This window comes from Octodon degus, unplaced genomic scaffold (genome assembly GCF_000260255.1).
Source record: "Octodon degus isolate 3935 unplaced genomic scaffold, OctDeg1.0 scaffold00018, whole genome shotgun sequence".
NCBI classification, from domain to species: domain Eukaryota; kingdom Metazoa; phylum Chordata; class Mammalia; order Rodentia; family Octodontidae; genus Octodon; species Octodon degus.
Genome location: NW_004524594.1, coordinates 11,763,322 through 11,779,148, shown reverse-complemented (window position 1 = coordinate 11,779,148; position 15,827 = coordinate 11,763,322). Strand labels below are relative to the sequence as shown.

Below are 15,827 nucleotides of genomic sequence, written 5' to 3'. Positions count from 1 at the left end.
GGAGCAGCCTTGTGGTGGGCTGAATAAGGGACCCTGAAATATTATGTCCAAATATGATCAATCCATAAGTATTTGCAAATGGAATATGCTTTACATTTAAAAAATATATTTGTAAAATGTGCCACAAATCGAAAAAGAGATTTTGTAGATGTTATATAGTATAGAACTTGAAATGGTGAGATTATCCTAGATGACTGGCTGCTCCCTAAATGCTAACTCTAGTATGCTCATAAGAGAGAATAAAAGGAAAATTAGACACCAGGACAGAAGGGAGAAGCAAAGTGACTAAAAAGGCAGAGACTGAAGCAACATAGCCCCAAGTCAAGGAATACCAGCAGCCATCCTATGGGGGAGGGAACCAGGTTCTCCTGTGGAGCCTCCTGAGGGAGAGAAGATCGTTCTACAGAAACTTGGCTTTCAGCCCTGGGATACTGAGTTTGGACTTCTTGACTCTAAAAGTGAAAGAGAAAAACTTTCTGTTGCTGTAAGCCATCAAATTTGTGGTAATTTGTTACAGTGGTCACAGGAAAGGAGTGGGATGCTCCTTATTCATCAGTGGCACCCCTCTTGCCAACATTTTAAGGTGGAACTCCTTGCTTGCTGCAAAGGTGGGGCTGGTGTTGGTAATGGAGAGTAATTCCTCAGGCCATCATGGGAGACAGCTGACTTTTTGGAATTGTATGGTCAAAGATAGACCTTGGAATTTATTTCTACAAACAGGCATCATTGGCAGGGTTCCCATGTACTGAAGAAAATATTTTTGTTCCACATTTAGCACACTCAACTAAAGACCTGTAATCTTAGGTTTATCAAACTGTGCTTCTAGGAACCATACGTGTAAGGCTTATGACAGAGTGAGGGGGTATTCCATGCATTTTGAGGGCATTAGTCCCATAGCTCTTGGAACAGACATTGTATTAGTCAGCTAGGCCATAATGAAATGCCATGCACCTGCTGGTTTAGATAGTAGGAATTTATTTTCTTACAATTCTGGAGGCTTGACATTTGAGATTAAGGTATCAACACCATTTTTTGGTTTCTCCTTAGCTTGTATATGAATATATCCCCTCATTTTCATATGATGTTCTGTGTTCTAATAACCTTCTCATATAAGGGTATCAGTCACTTGCATCAGAACCTACTGTAGAATTCTATTTTAACTCAGTTGCCTTTTGAAAGACCCCTTCTTTCAAAATAGTAATATTCTGAGGTATCAGGCATTAACCCTTTAACATAAAAAGTTTGTGGCATCAAAATAGAGTTCACAATAAACTTTAACTTCTGTACTAAGGTTATTCTTATAAAAGGCATAGTATATCATTGGACATATACAAACACAATACATATAATGAGGATTCATATGTAGCATAATTATTTCTATTTTCTCATAGAGCTGTACATCCTCCATGTATATAGTGTGTGTATCATAAAGATATAAATATATGTATATGCACTTATATGACACTTTAGAATAATTTTATCTGGGTGGAGAGGCTGTGATGCAAAAGCACCTTCTGGGATGGAAGATTCTAGAAACAATCAAAGCAAAATTATTACACCCTAACATGTCAGGGGATACCAAAGTCCTGCAATTACACTTGAATGGTTTCAACTTATCTTATCTGAGAAACATAAGGTCACATGGCTTTAATTTAATGAAATAAATGTGGAACAAATAGCAAGCTCTTGCTATTTCAGCCATTCCACTCAGGAGCCAACAGCTGTGGAAGAATGTAGGAAGCCATCTTGAAAACTTCAACCTCCATTGATGCAATGTAGAGAAGGGCCTAGCAATTCAACCAGCATCCAAGGGCCCCAGACATTTTCTGTCAATCAAGTCATTCTGGTCATCTTTAAGTGTTTAAGCCATCCTATTACTATTTCAGCTCTGGTGGGATGTCCTGTCCTGCAAAATTGTGAGCTCCACAAGATAGTGGTGGTTTATGGTACTAAATCTGGAGGCCTTTGTTACCTAGAAATAGCTTACTGAAAGAGATTCTCATTCAGACATGGAAGACAATTAAGCAATTGTATCTATCACTTACCCACCAGTAAAGCGCAGGATGCATGTAGACACAGAATTCTTCAACAGCTCCTGTTTGCAAAGCCATTGTCTTCTTTCACTTGTGATGACTGAAATGAGATATCTCACCAGGCCTCAGGTTTTACCATGCTTGCTCTGTTGATGAACACTGTGAAAAGTGCTGATTTTGATCATTATATAAAACTGCTACCTGCGAGGAGCACGCTGGTCTCCTGGGGGCTGGCACAGAGTTTTCTACTGTGCCACCCTCCAGTTTCTAGATAGGTCATTACCCCTGGCTGCTGATTCAGCTTTTCCTCAGTCCACTGTCTCATGCCACAGAGTGCTGCCTGATTTTGCAACCTCATCTGCTTTCCTAGAGCTACTGGCCTTGACTCTTTTTGCTATTTTTTTCACTATCCAAAGTCACTTTTCTGCATTATGACATTGAAAGATACCTCACAAATTTTTCCTCCAAAACTCCTTCATGATATGTTGCTGAAAAGTAGCATCATAGAGATTCAGGATGTGGGTCCCAGAGTTAGACTCCCTGAATTTGAAGGCCCTTTTGGCTCTTAATTCATGACTGTGCGGCCTCTCGGCTTTCGTTTCCTAAGAACAAAATGAGGAAAATGATCATGACTGCCTCATAGGCTCTGTGTGAGGATAGAAACGATCATTATGTCAAATGCATAGGACAGTGCCTCTCATGTAGCAAGTACCTAATAAATGTTGTAGCTTCTATTATTCATCTTACAGTATGGTAATAACCTTCTTATTTATAGGTCTGCTCACTAGATCCTAAATTCCTTGAGGACAGATAGTATCTTAAGCACTATTACTTCCCTAATGTCCTGCATAATGTGTGATATATTAGGCACTGAGCTGCATTTTTGAGTAAGTGAATGCTACAAAAGTCATTCAAGACTGCATTCTGTCAGTGGAAGGTAAATAATATATTCCTATGAGAATGGCCATGTGTCAGTCAGCTTGCTATCACTAAAAAAATACCTGGATAATTAACTGATGAAGAGGAAAGGTTTAGTTTAACTCACAGGTTTTGAGGTTTCAGCCTATGATCCATTGATCCTATTATTTTGAGCCTGTGGCCAGGAAGTACATTGTGGACTGAGTATATGGTGGAGCAGAACTGTTACTTTATGGTTAGGACACAAAAGAGAGGGTAAAGAAGAGCCTGTAGTTCCACAGCTCCCTCCATGCCATGCCCCCAATAACCTCCCATTAGTTCTATCATCTAAAAGTTCCAACACCTTCTAGTAGTGCCACTAAGAGGGATTCTGCTAATCCTTTAATACCAGAGGCTTGGGAGACATCAACAGTTGAACTTGAGAAAGTAGCAAAAGTTAGGCAACAGCTTGGTTTTGTAACATGTATTCTATATTAGTCTAAGAATCAAAAGGACAGAAAATAGATTGGGAGAAATGAGTGTGAAATGATGTTATTGGTTGTTTGTGTGTGTGTGTGTGTGTTTGCTGGTGTGGTACAGGGTGTTAAAACTTGCATCTTTACTCTGAACTATATCCCTAACCCTTTTTATTCTTATTTTATTTTCAGACCAGGTCTTGCTAAGTTGCCCACCCTGGTCTAAAACTTACAATCCTCCTCCTTTATCCTCTGAAAGTACAGGCAATACAGGTGTGTGCTGGAATGCCCAATTATCAGTAGTATTTTTATGTATGAGTCTCATCCATGGTTTGTAGTGAGATAAAACAGCTGTATGCTTACTAACATAAAACTGTAAGAAGTAGTTTCCTGAAGAAGTTGGAGTGCAGGTGCAAGCAGAAACGCCAAAACAGTGCCCAGGATTTGGAGGCAGATTTATTTACATCAACAGGCACTGATCATTTCCAGAACATCAGACCTGAACCTCTGGTGTCCTAGTACCTATTGGAGAGAAGCAAGCAGGAAGTACAGGGCAGAATGTCTTGTCACTTGGAGACTGGTTTATCCAATATGATAGGAACCACCACTATCTTGTGGAGCTCACAATTTTGCAGGACAGGACATCCCACCAGAGCTGAAATAGTAATAGGATGGCTTAAACACTTAAAGATGGCCAGAATGACTTGATTAACAGAAAATGTCTGGGGCCTTGGATGCTGGTTGAATTGCTAGGTCCTTCTCTACATTGCATCAATGGAGGTTGAAGTTTTCAAGATGGCTTCCTACAGTGACCAGCTGTTTCTAAGAGCCAGAAGCAACCAGAACTGCAACAGGAACTGTGCTACTAATAAACAGAAGTATACTGACTGGGAGAGGGGGCAGCATTTTCTGCTACACAGGGTTCTTGCACCCAAAACACCCTAATTATTCAGGAAGAGGCTGTATAAATCAAAGAAGAAATCTATTTATACAAGATTTACCTTATTTAAGAAGGCATTTACTTTTGCATGGAGAGAAGCATTTAATTATTCACTACAATAAAACAAAACGAAGTGAAATAATTGAGTCCCAAGAAAAAATATGTTAGTTAAACCTAGGTATTTGTTATTAAAATGCTTCCTGTAAAAAAAAATGCTTCCTGTGTAATCACATGAATTTTCAGAAGTAGGGCACAAATCTGCGATTGAACTTTATACTGCTTTTATGTGAGAACTGTAAAGCAATTAGCAACATGGATCCTACTTTGGAATAATGACATTGAACAGCTAGTATTTATCACATGGGGACTCAATACTGGCTGTGGCAGATCTATGTCCTTGATATGTATGAATTATTAATCTTCTCATTGATCTTAATCTTCTCATTGATCCAGGGAATTCATAGTTTTGAGACTATACACACCAGGCGCCATGGTTGATATCAAGATGTCTCCCAAGAGCCTCATATGCTTGTGGGCTTTTGGATGGTAAATGAGTTACGGGGCCAGCACAGCTGAACTGCTGTTAGGAGGTGAGGTCTGCTTGGGACAGTCTGGTCACCAGTGTGTGTCCCATCTCCTTCCAGGATCTTCTCCTCTCTTCTGGTTTCCTTACCACCAAGATGTGAGCAGTTTTCCTTCCTGGAAAATCCTTCCCCCATGCTGCTCACCTCGGAGCCAGCTGAGTGTGGACTGAAACCTCTAAAACATGTGAGAAAAATACACCTTTGTTCCTTTAATTCATTGATGGTTGGTTGTAAGTCCTGGCAATTTGAAAGCAATTCAGATATCAAGTTTTGGAGCCAAGCACCTTTGCTCTTTGTATGCTTTGAAAACACTGGAGTCAATGAAAACAGTCACATGCACAGCTCATATGAAGAGTATAGATAAGAAATTTTCTTGTGGCTTGTGATTTTTCCCAGTACTACCACCTGAGAAGAATAGATGACCCTTTACCTGGAAAAGGAACTAGTTGAATGTCCATTTAAGACAGTTTTCAAAGTGGACCCAAGATCAGGAGCATCAGCCTTACCTGGACATTTTTTAGGACTGGGAATTCTTGGACGTCTTCCTGGGACAGGTGCACCACAAGCTTTGGTGTTAGAACCCAGCAGTCCACCTCTTCATGAGTCTTCTAGATGAGTCTGAGAACTGTTCTAAAGGCAAAGGAGCTCCTGGTACAGGAGACACTTGGCCTTCTGTGACTTTGGTAGGACTTTCTGAAGACAGAATGGCTCAGGAAATTATAGTGCCAGCCTTAGAGACTGGAGGCCCTAGGCCATCGGAAACCAGGGTGGTGCAGATGCTAGGAAAACCAATGACTATCTTCTGGCCAAGTGTGTTGGTCAGTTTTCTGTCATGATGAAAAATAATTGAGACAAATCAGCTTAAAAGAGGAAAGGTTTGTTTTGGCTCAGAGGTTTGAAGGTTTCAACCCATCGATGATTGGTCCCATAACACTTGGTCATATGGCAAGGTAGTACCTATATCATGCCTAAAAGGCATGACAACCAGGAAGTGGAGAACAAAGGGGCTGGGGTCTTGGTACCCCTCTGGGAGTGATGCTTCCAAGAACAACCTTTCCCCAATTAGGCAATATCTCCTAAAACTTTGTTCCACTATCTTCCAGTAGCACCATGAGCTGTGGCCCACACCTTCAACACAGGCCTTTGGAGGGAATTTTGTCATCTAAACCTTAGTACCAACCCATCTTGTCACAGGACAAACTATGATAATAACTACAATATCTCTTCACACAAGCTCATTTTTGGCACAAGTTAGTTTTTGACATGAGTTAGGCTTGGACAAAGTACTTCCATTTAAATTTTCCCTGAGATTCTCACAACGCTGCTACAATAGAGATTTTTACAGGAGAAGCAACAGAGGCTCCGAGCATTTGATTTGCCCTGGGAAGTACAACTGATACACCTCAGGGCTGCGTCACCCTGAGCCCTATTTCTTCTATCCCTGCTTATTTCTCCACACTTTCTTTTTCTCTCTACCTCATTGCTGACCTGCTATCTTTTACCTAGATTATTACAGAGTGGCTTCTTCACTGTTCTTTTATGTTTAGTCTTTGCCCCTCTCCAGTAATTTCACACATTGTTCATTTAGAATATTCTGAGCACCTAATATGTGCTAGGAATAAATAATGTGTTTATTTATAGCCACACAGCTATATTCATATTTTATGAATTTAACACAACTCATGCAGGATTCAGGTCCGTCATTGTTAGGGCTTTCTACCATGCTTAGAACAAAATGCATACAGCTTGCCATGACTGAGAAGGTTTTGTCCAGTCTGATCCTGTTGCTCATCAATCCAATCTTCCTCTCTGTCTCCCAGCCATGCTCCAGGTACACTGGTTGACTTTAATTTCTAAAAGCATGCCCAACTCAGGATCTTTGGACATCCCACTCTACTGCTCAGAATACTGTTCTGCGAGGTCCTTGTACATCAAAATCCTTCTCATCCTCTGTGTCTCAGTCTAAATGATAGCTGTACAGGAAGACTTTTACTATCCACCATAAAGCATCCAAGGTAGATGTTCCACTGGGATACTGGCATCAGGTGGAATGGCTGAATAACAAGAGCTTTCTAGGTCTTTCTCTCCCCTCACCTTCTGCACTCAGCTAGTGTGTGTTGCCTTGAAGTAGGGGGGTTTAAACTATGATGCTCTTTTCTTTTTCTTTTGTACAAACTTTTATTCCCAGTGAACTAAGAGAAAGTAGCTGTATATCTATCCTAACTCTCATATATATATATATTTTTTCCTTCACCCGCTTTTTTTCACAACAAAGCTGTCCTTTATTTACACTTTTGTGATGTTAGTAATGCGTGACCTTAGGTTGCCTAGCAACTGATAACTAACCTTAATCAGACAGGATGTTCATCTCAGGAGTGAGGTAGGTTGTTTGCTTTAGGCACTAGGCCAAGTCCCACCTGCATATATTTGATCAATTTCCTAACTTCTTGGCTCCCAACATATCCCTCTTTTTTGTTTTGTTTTGCCAGAGATTAGTGTTCCACTGCAGTTAGAGAAGCTGTATTTGGAGGAGTCTTTGAGGACCTTTTCATACTTGAAACCAGTGTAAAGATTGTAGGTACTTGAATTCAGCAAAATAACCCAATATGGTCCAATAGTCCATAATAATAGTGGGTTATCAGCAGAACTGGCAATTGTTAGAAGTTGTTGACTTGAGCCTTTTACAGCTCGGCATATTAATATGGTTTTACTTTTTATACTTCATGGTTATACCTTTCTGCTGGATGGGTAAGACCAAGTTAAAGCAAGACCCATATAACTAAAAATGTAACTTTTGCTATCTGACAAGGTCAGTCAAATGCCCTCAGGATTTATTCTGTAACCTTGTATAGCACCTTGTAGATCTTTTGTTAGTATCAGCCATGTGGATGAGTCATGGTCATTGCTTGGCCAATTTTCTTTCTGTGGAAGTCTGAGAGAAATTTTTTTCTCTATGTGACTCTCCTTAGGTACACTCTACATCCTTGATCACTTTCCTCTGTGGCCCCAACTATGACGATCTTCACAGCTGCACCTAAGCAGTTTTGTGTAGAGAAAATGTTCTAGGAGAGGCTACTGCTGCTTCTATAGAGCCTAGTAAAGTATCATTTCTGTTGTATTCTACAGAAAGAGCCCAGATTTAAGAAACGAAATCTGGTGGGGGATAGACTACTCTTCTCAATGGACTGTTGAATTTGTAGACAAGTGAGTTCCTCTCAGAACCCTTCCTATAGCCTCTCATGGCACAGTATTTAACCTCACTGTGACATTCACTGAATCAAAACTGCTTGGACTTAGTTGATATTGGGATCCCAGAGGCTAGTACGGTACCCTTCCTAAATAATTGTTCTATGAAGAAATTAAAACCAGGAAGATTTTGCTTATACTTTAGATATCCCCGAGGCTTCTGGGATCAAGAAATAAGCCATGAAGTGAGAAGTTTTTCTGACTCACTTTTGCCTCCTCTGTAGCTGACAGAACCTGGCACATGTATTAGGGCCTCAGCACCTACTTGGTGAATGAATGGCTGGGTTGTTGAATGCATGTCAAGCCTGGTTCCAGTGCCCTCTCGGTGTGGCCACAGTTGATTGTATGTGAACCTCAAGTCACTTTCCCTGTACCAGCTCAGGCCTATCTTTCTTTTCTTCCTGTTCCTTTTATCTCTGGCCACAGAGAACTTGATAAACCCACCCCTACCCCTCCGTCCACTTTACAGCACATCTCGCACATGTATTCTCAGATGCTCAAGCCAGGATAGGAATGCAACACTGTGTGCCATAAAATTCACTCAGCTGAAGAAAAAAATGCTGTCAGAGTTAAGAGGTCTCTTAGCTGCAATACTTAGATGCCTTTCCTTGCAGGGACGCATGGAGAACAGTAAATTGGAGAAGAAATTGGCGATGTGGTAAAATCCATAAATACGTGAAGCCTTGTCCCGAGAGAAGGTGAGGGGGGGCTCTGAACATTGCTAAGGCTTACTGAGAACTCAGTCAGCTCCTGTAATGGCAGTTTGCTTTTCGGCACCATTAAATGATTTGATCCTGAGGATTGTTACTCTGCTCGGCTTACTTTTGAGTGCTTTGGATTCACGGGTGGCTTCCAAGGGACCAGGACAATTGCTTGTAAGAGAAGGGATTCCTGTGAATCTCTGCCTTTGATTTTAACTTCCCTCCTGAGCTTTAGACTCTTATAGCAGACGCTGTATCACAGATCTCACCTGGACATCCCATTGCTATTTCAAACCGCACTTGCCCAAAATAGAATCTATTCTTTGTTCTTGGAAATGAGTTCTGTCTTCTGCAGCTTCCAGCAGGATGCAGTGCAGCCCCTTCCAGGTTGCTTCTTGAGCAGAATGGTGGCTGTCACTCCGCAAGCTTCCTGACTATTGCTGCTAATAAGTCATGTTTATAATAGCGTCTGTGTGCCAGGTGCTTCCTATAAACTTGCCTGTAGTTATCACAACAGCCTATGATGAAGACAATGCTTTACCTTCCATTCTACGGAGGATGAAACTGAGGAGATGGAAAACATGGTAGCAGGATTCTCTGTCTACCACGTGGCAACCAGACTTACCATTTAAGCTCGCAGATCTGCATGTGCTTAGGAAGCTCGACTGGCTCACACGATCATCCAGATTTCTAACCAAGAGCACAGTACTCTGTGATGAGGCCACTGAGAGAGGTTTCAATTTCATGTTTGGCTGTTCTTATCCTGTGCCTTTAACCCTTCATACTCTTGACACGTCGGATACTTGGAACCTTATGGGATATGCCCATTTCATTAGCCCCATGTAAGTCTTATTCATTATAAAAAGTATTTTGGGGCCAGGGAGAGGGCTCAGTAGAATAAGCACTTGTCTGGCAAGCACAAGGGCCTGAGTTCAGTCCCCAGATCCAGAAAAAAATATTTTGGGGGTGCCAGCTTGTGTCATACACTGTTTTGGTCACTGCTGTCATAGCTGTGAACAAAACAGAACAGGCCCTCATGGCACATAGCTTCTCAGCTGGTCCCTCTTCCTAAAAGAGGTATCAAATGACTCTGTATGCAGTGTAACATCATAAAGCCGAGAGGTGCATGGAGAAGTAAACAAGGCCAGAGGGCAGAAAGTAGCAAGAGAGTTCTTTGTGCATCAGGGATCCAGAGCGCTTTGCAAGCCCTGAGGTGAGAACTTGCCTGGAAAGTTTGAAGGACACTGAAGAAGTCAGGGCGGTGGACGTAACAAACTGGGGGAAAATGGAACCAGGGAGGGCCTCTAATATACCAAGGCAGCCATGATGAAGGGTATTGAGGGCTTGGATGACTGGATTTTATTCCACCTGCCTTAGGAAGTTATAGGAGCTTGAGATCAGGGTATGATAGAACCCCATGAATATCTCAAACACATCATGTGGATAGCTATGTGGCCATCAAGCAGCTGTGTGGCTCCTCAGAGGGGCTGGATTGGAAACAGTGTCCAGGAAGAACCCTCCTAGCAAGCTCTTGTGCCTACTTTAAGAGTTCCCCTTCCCCATTCATCTCTCCACTTTTACTTAGTGACCACGATCCAGGAGAATCCACTGTAGAAGGGTGACTACTGTGCATGGAAGGTGCTGTGAGACTGAAAAAAGGGGTAGACAGATCCAGGATTATGCTCAGGGCAACTCACTATGATTGTCTTAGTCAGCTTTCCAGTACTATAACAAAACACCTGAGGTAATCAGCTTATAAGGAGGTAAAGCCTGTTGTGTCTAACAGTTTCAGAAGTGTCAGTCTGTGTTTGGTTGACTATTTCTTTTGAGGCCAGGCTGAGGCCAAACTTCATGATGTCAGCATGTGGAGGAGGAAACTGCTTTCTGCATGAGAGTGGGAAGGCAGAGAGAGAGAGAGAGAGAGAGAGAGAGAGAGAGAGAGGAGTCCAATATCTCTTTCAGTGGCATGCATGCAATGTTTTAAATTCTTCTCATTATGCTGCACCTCCTAAAAGTTTTTTTTTTACTACCTTCCAATAGTACTGAAAGAGGGGGTGAGGGCTTCATTACAGGGGCTGTTTGGGGACATTTGAGATGCAAAATGATAGCAGAGACTTAAGGACAGAGCCAAGATTCAAGGTGGAAGCAAGCCCAGCGGATGTGCACAGCTCCTGTCTGAGGCAGTGTGAGGTGGTGTGGTCAGGACACTCCTAATAGTGATCAGGGAGAATAGCGACTTTCATCCAAGCCAGAATGTACCTGGCTTACCTCAAGCTAACATCAAGGTGATCAGCCATGTGCTTGGCACTGACACAGTCATACAATTCAACACACCGCTCTAATAGTTTTGTTTATTTCTAGCATTCTGGGCTACTATGTGGGAAAAATCAACCAGGGTTACCTGGGGACAATTATGGTAGTTATGACTCAAGATAGCTGCAGTCAGGTTATGTTGGGTCCCTCCAGGTCACTGCCCGGCATTCTACATCCCAAGTTGTCTTTGTTCAAGACAGTACGATTTTTATCTCCATCCTCTGAATCAGAATTGTCTGGTTCCTAATAATGCTTAATCTCATCTCTTTTCCTTTGCATTTCCTTACATGGAGGCATGACTTTTCTATCAGCCATGAGCATCTAAAGGCGGGAGCTACTTCATTCTTGTTGTGTTTTTATTTCTCTGGCATTGGTATTGGCATCTGACACTTGGTAGTGCTTAATGAGATCTTTTTTTTTTTTTTTTTTGGTACCAGAGATTGAACTCAGGACCTTGTGCTTGCCGGGCAGGTGCTTATGCCATTGAACTATCTCCCTGGCCTGCTTAATAAGGATTTAATGAACACAAGGACAAATGAATGAATGAATGAATTCGGCTAATATTACACATACTTATTTGATTGATGAAGGGAGTATTTAAATAATTCCATTTAGTCAAAATGGGCTTTGTATATACAAGCCAACCTCAGAACATAAGTTGTAGCAGTGAAGACATAGGACTGAAGAAACTGTTGTGAGAACTTGACGTAGGGAGTTATGAAGCCTTGCCACTGCGTTGTCACCTGTCAGAAGGAAGTCAAGGCTGTCAGCTTGCTGATTCGACTTTGTTCACGATTCCCATCCTGCTTTCCAGTGCCTCGGGAAACCAGCGCGCTTAGTGCAGCCAGCATTCGTCAGAGAGAATCGAGACACCATACCATGTTATCATTTTGCTTCCGGTTGTCAGGAATTTTTGCAGTACCTCCTTCAGCTTGGTGGAGGTGGATGATGACTTATGACTTCTCAGATTCCTACCTTGCTGAGTGGCCTTCAGCTGGTGTTCTATATCGCCACGCTTCCCTTAAAGTGAACCCAATGTAAACAAAAAAATTTGTTTTAAAGCAAATCCCTGAGCGGTGATTTACGTGATAAATATGTTAAATCATTATAGGATTCCTTTAACTAAGAAGCCTCTTGAATTCATTTAAAATGATGTGATTTGTTAAAGAAAAACACTTACACGCACCTTCTAGGGCCCAGCAGCAATTAGATTTAAGCAGTTCTGTCTTGGACAGTTTCCATCAGCTCTATTTTCAGCATATCTGCACTCAGCCATGCTCTGCTGGTGCTGGGGTGGGGCGCAAGGTAGTAGGAGAGACCAGATTCTGATCTCATGCGAGACCCGCTCAGCCAAAATGCATCTCCTAGTCCCATGTGGCTGTTGAGATTCTGAAATAATGTGAAGGCCACTGAAAAATGGAATTTCAATTTGATTTAATGATACTAATTTAAATTTAAAAACTGACACTCAACTCAATTGTTTGAAAATTTTTAACTGTTTGGAGTAACTCAGATGCATCGATCTGCTTCGCCAGCGAGGAATTTTATGAGCTTTAAGTACAAATCAATTATTTCTGATGAAAATGTAGTGTATTAATTAAGATGAACTACAAATATAAGAGCCACACCAGGTTTGAAAACTTGAATACAAAAGGCTGTAATAGATCCCATTAATGCTTTTCATATGGATCACCATCTGAAATACTAGCCTTTTAGACATGCTGGTTTAAATAGGCTAGCAAAATAATCCTGCTGATTTAGTTTTACATTATAAATGTGATAGTTAAATTTTTATACTATTCATGTCTGTATAATATTTCTACAAGAAAGTGCTGGCTGTCTGTGCTAGGGATGCCTTATACATCTCTATCATCCATACGCTGTGCTAGCTGAGTTGGTAGCTACCCACGATGTTGGCAGGTGAAGCATGGCTGGAGGAGGTTGGGGTGTGGTCTGGAAGCATCCGTCTCCTTCCTTCCCCCTTGATTCCTCTCTCTGCTTCCCACTGCCTTATCATGAGCTGATTGTCCTCGGCGATGCCCCTTTGCTATGCCACCCTGCCTTGGCACCAGGCTTCAACGGACTGAAAACTATGAACTGTGAGCCCAAGTAAGCCTTTCCTTGTTTAAATTTTCAAGTATTGTGTTATGGCAACAAGAAAGTAGCTATGACAGATTCCATTTAATTAGACTAGGGTTGGACAATCAGGGTTGAGAACCAGTGTTAACATATCGTGTTATTTGATTTGTCCATCTCTTTGGATATAAATATGGCACCAGGAGAACTCTACTACCCCTTCTAGATATTTCTTCAAGCTGGAGAAACCAAGTGTCTTTAGGATTTTGGAATCAAGACTTAAGACTTGAGAATTTGTTGGACGAGGAACTCCAAGGTGATGCATGAAGACAGATCATGCATAAGCAAAGCCCTGCTTGGGGACAAAGAGCCTGACAGAAGACCCTGGGGGCAGGGTAGGGTCCTGCTCAGAGAACCAGGAAGCCTGGGAAGAGCCACAGTGGGGACCTGGCTCTACAGTCCATGTGGGGTACCGTGGGACGTTCTGTTTTGTTACCACAGATCTCCTGTAAGTTAACTTAGCTTGAGTGGGTTTCTGTTTCTTACAGTGACTGATTTCCACACATGCACACAGAATTAGGAAACAGATTAAACATTTGTAACACTCAAATGGGGATCAAAATGTGCAAACTCTGAAATTAAAGATGTGAGTTTATATGTGCATGAAAAAATATGGAAGTAACATGAACAGTGGTCTGGGGTCACTGGGGGACCCTGAGATTATTTTAACATCTCAATAAGATCAAAACTGTTTGCAATCTATTTTTTTTTTTTAATGTCTTGTAAGGGGTCTATAGGATCTCACTACACAGATCAGACTCATAGTGATTTTCCTGTTTTCAGCCTCCCAAATGCTGGGATTGCGAGTACATGCCACTGTGCCCAGTCTCAATTGCAGTCTCAGCGCACCCTGGGGGTTGGGGCGGGGCCGGCAGGCACCCTGGGGATCGAACCCCGGTCCCTTCATCTTCCTAAGCAGGCGCTGTGGTCCACTGAGCTATCTGGCTAGCCTTGCTATTTGTAATCTATATTTTCTTTCTTGCCCTCATTCTCTCATGAGTGTATAGAGGAATTCTGCAGAGAATATTGGATGACCAGTGATCCAACATGAAAGTAGATACAAGATCTTAATGACCTATTATTCACCCCTATATTGGAGAACATTATTAAAATGTAGAGCAATGCTAGTCTCACAACTTTTTTTCTCTTTTTTAAAAAATTATGTATTTAGTACAGGGTCTCACTACGCAGCACAGACTCATAGTGATCCTCCTGTTTTCAGCCTCCTCAGCATTGAGGTTACATGTAGGCCTGTGTCACCAGACTCTGTTGCTGGCTCAGTGCACCACGGGGCAGGGCTGGAGCAGCATGCAGTACCAGGGATTGAACCCCAGTCCCTGCATTTGCCTAAGCAAGCGCTTAGTCTGCTGAGCTATCTCATCGGCCCTCTCACACCTTTTTGATTCTGCCGAGTATAGTTATTTTCTATGAAAATATTCATGTTAGATGTAAAGGATTTATTAAATACTTTAAAGTTTCTCTGTTTTCATTGCTAATATAGTAAACATTAATAGATAAACAAAATCTCTTTGGCATCCCCAGTAATTTTTAAGAATCTAAACAGTTCTGAGCAGAAAATAGTAAATAAATCAGCGAAGCCTTCATGGATGGAGACCTGGGTTTGAGGGGCTGTGAAGTTTTAGTTTTTTGCTCATCCTGCCTGTGTCTTCATAGAGGGACATGGTTCTCCACTCTGATATCAAAATCAAGCTGAGGGGCTGAGATAATTATGGGTGTTTGGGCTTCTGTCCCAGCTGTTTGTATCATAAGGTCTGAGAAGAGATTCAGGCAAGTATATTGTTGAAAAATGCCTGAAGATGGTCTAAGTACTTGCCTGGTAAGAGCAAGGATCCGAGTTTGATCTCTGGCACTGCATGCCATGCTGGCCACAGAATCTCAGGTGTGCCACGCTGCCTCGACACTGGGCTTGGTGGCTCACGCCTGTAATCCCAGCGCTGGGGAGGCTGAGACAGGAGGATCACTACGAATCTTAGCTGCATAGTGAGACTGTATACCAAAAAACAACAACAGTAAAAAACAACCAAAAGGGCCCGAGGAGTCTCTGCAGCACACAAGAAGGGCACAGATTGACACCATTTCATTACAAATTGGGCTGCAGGTGATGGAGAGCACCTGAAGCATGGATCCATTCCTGGCTTGGCTTTTCAAGGACACAGGCTCAAACCTAAGGCAATCAGAAATGGGATGCTGAAGACCCAAGGGAGTCTTTGGACTTTGGGTCTATTAATCTCTACACATTGACTCTTTAAAAAATGTTTTCAGAACTTAGGAGTGGCTTCTGAAGCAGAGGCTAGCTGTGATTGGGTAGGCTGGATGGAGTTGGTTGTTTGTGCAACAGGGTAGTACAAGGTTTTCTCTGTCTGTCTCTGTCTCTGTCTCTGTCTCTGTCTCTGTCTCTCTCTCTCTCTCTCTCTCTCTCTCTGTCTCTCTCTCTGTCTCTCTCTCTGTCTCTCTCTCTGTCTCTCTCTCTGTCTCTCTCT

General features: G+C 42.1%; 1 protein-coding gene across 1 annotated transcript in view; it reads right to left on the bottom strand.

The window, feature by feature from the left end:
- Nucleotides 1–2,482: 2,482 nt before the first annotated feature.
- LOC101570210 (condensin complex subunit 2-like) overlaps nt 2,483–15,827 on the bottom strand; it is a 50,712-nt gene continuing 37,367 nt past the window's right edge. Inside the window, exons 4-5 of the mRNA XM_012513770.1 lie at nt 12,113–12,210; nt 2,483–2,635 (exon numbers count right to left, since the gene is read on the bottom strand). Of these exons, the coding sequence (XP_012369224.1) occupies nt 2,483–2,635; nt 12,113–12,210 (251 nt within the window). The remainder of the gene's footprint in view (nt 2,636–12,112; nt 12,211–15,827) is intronic.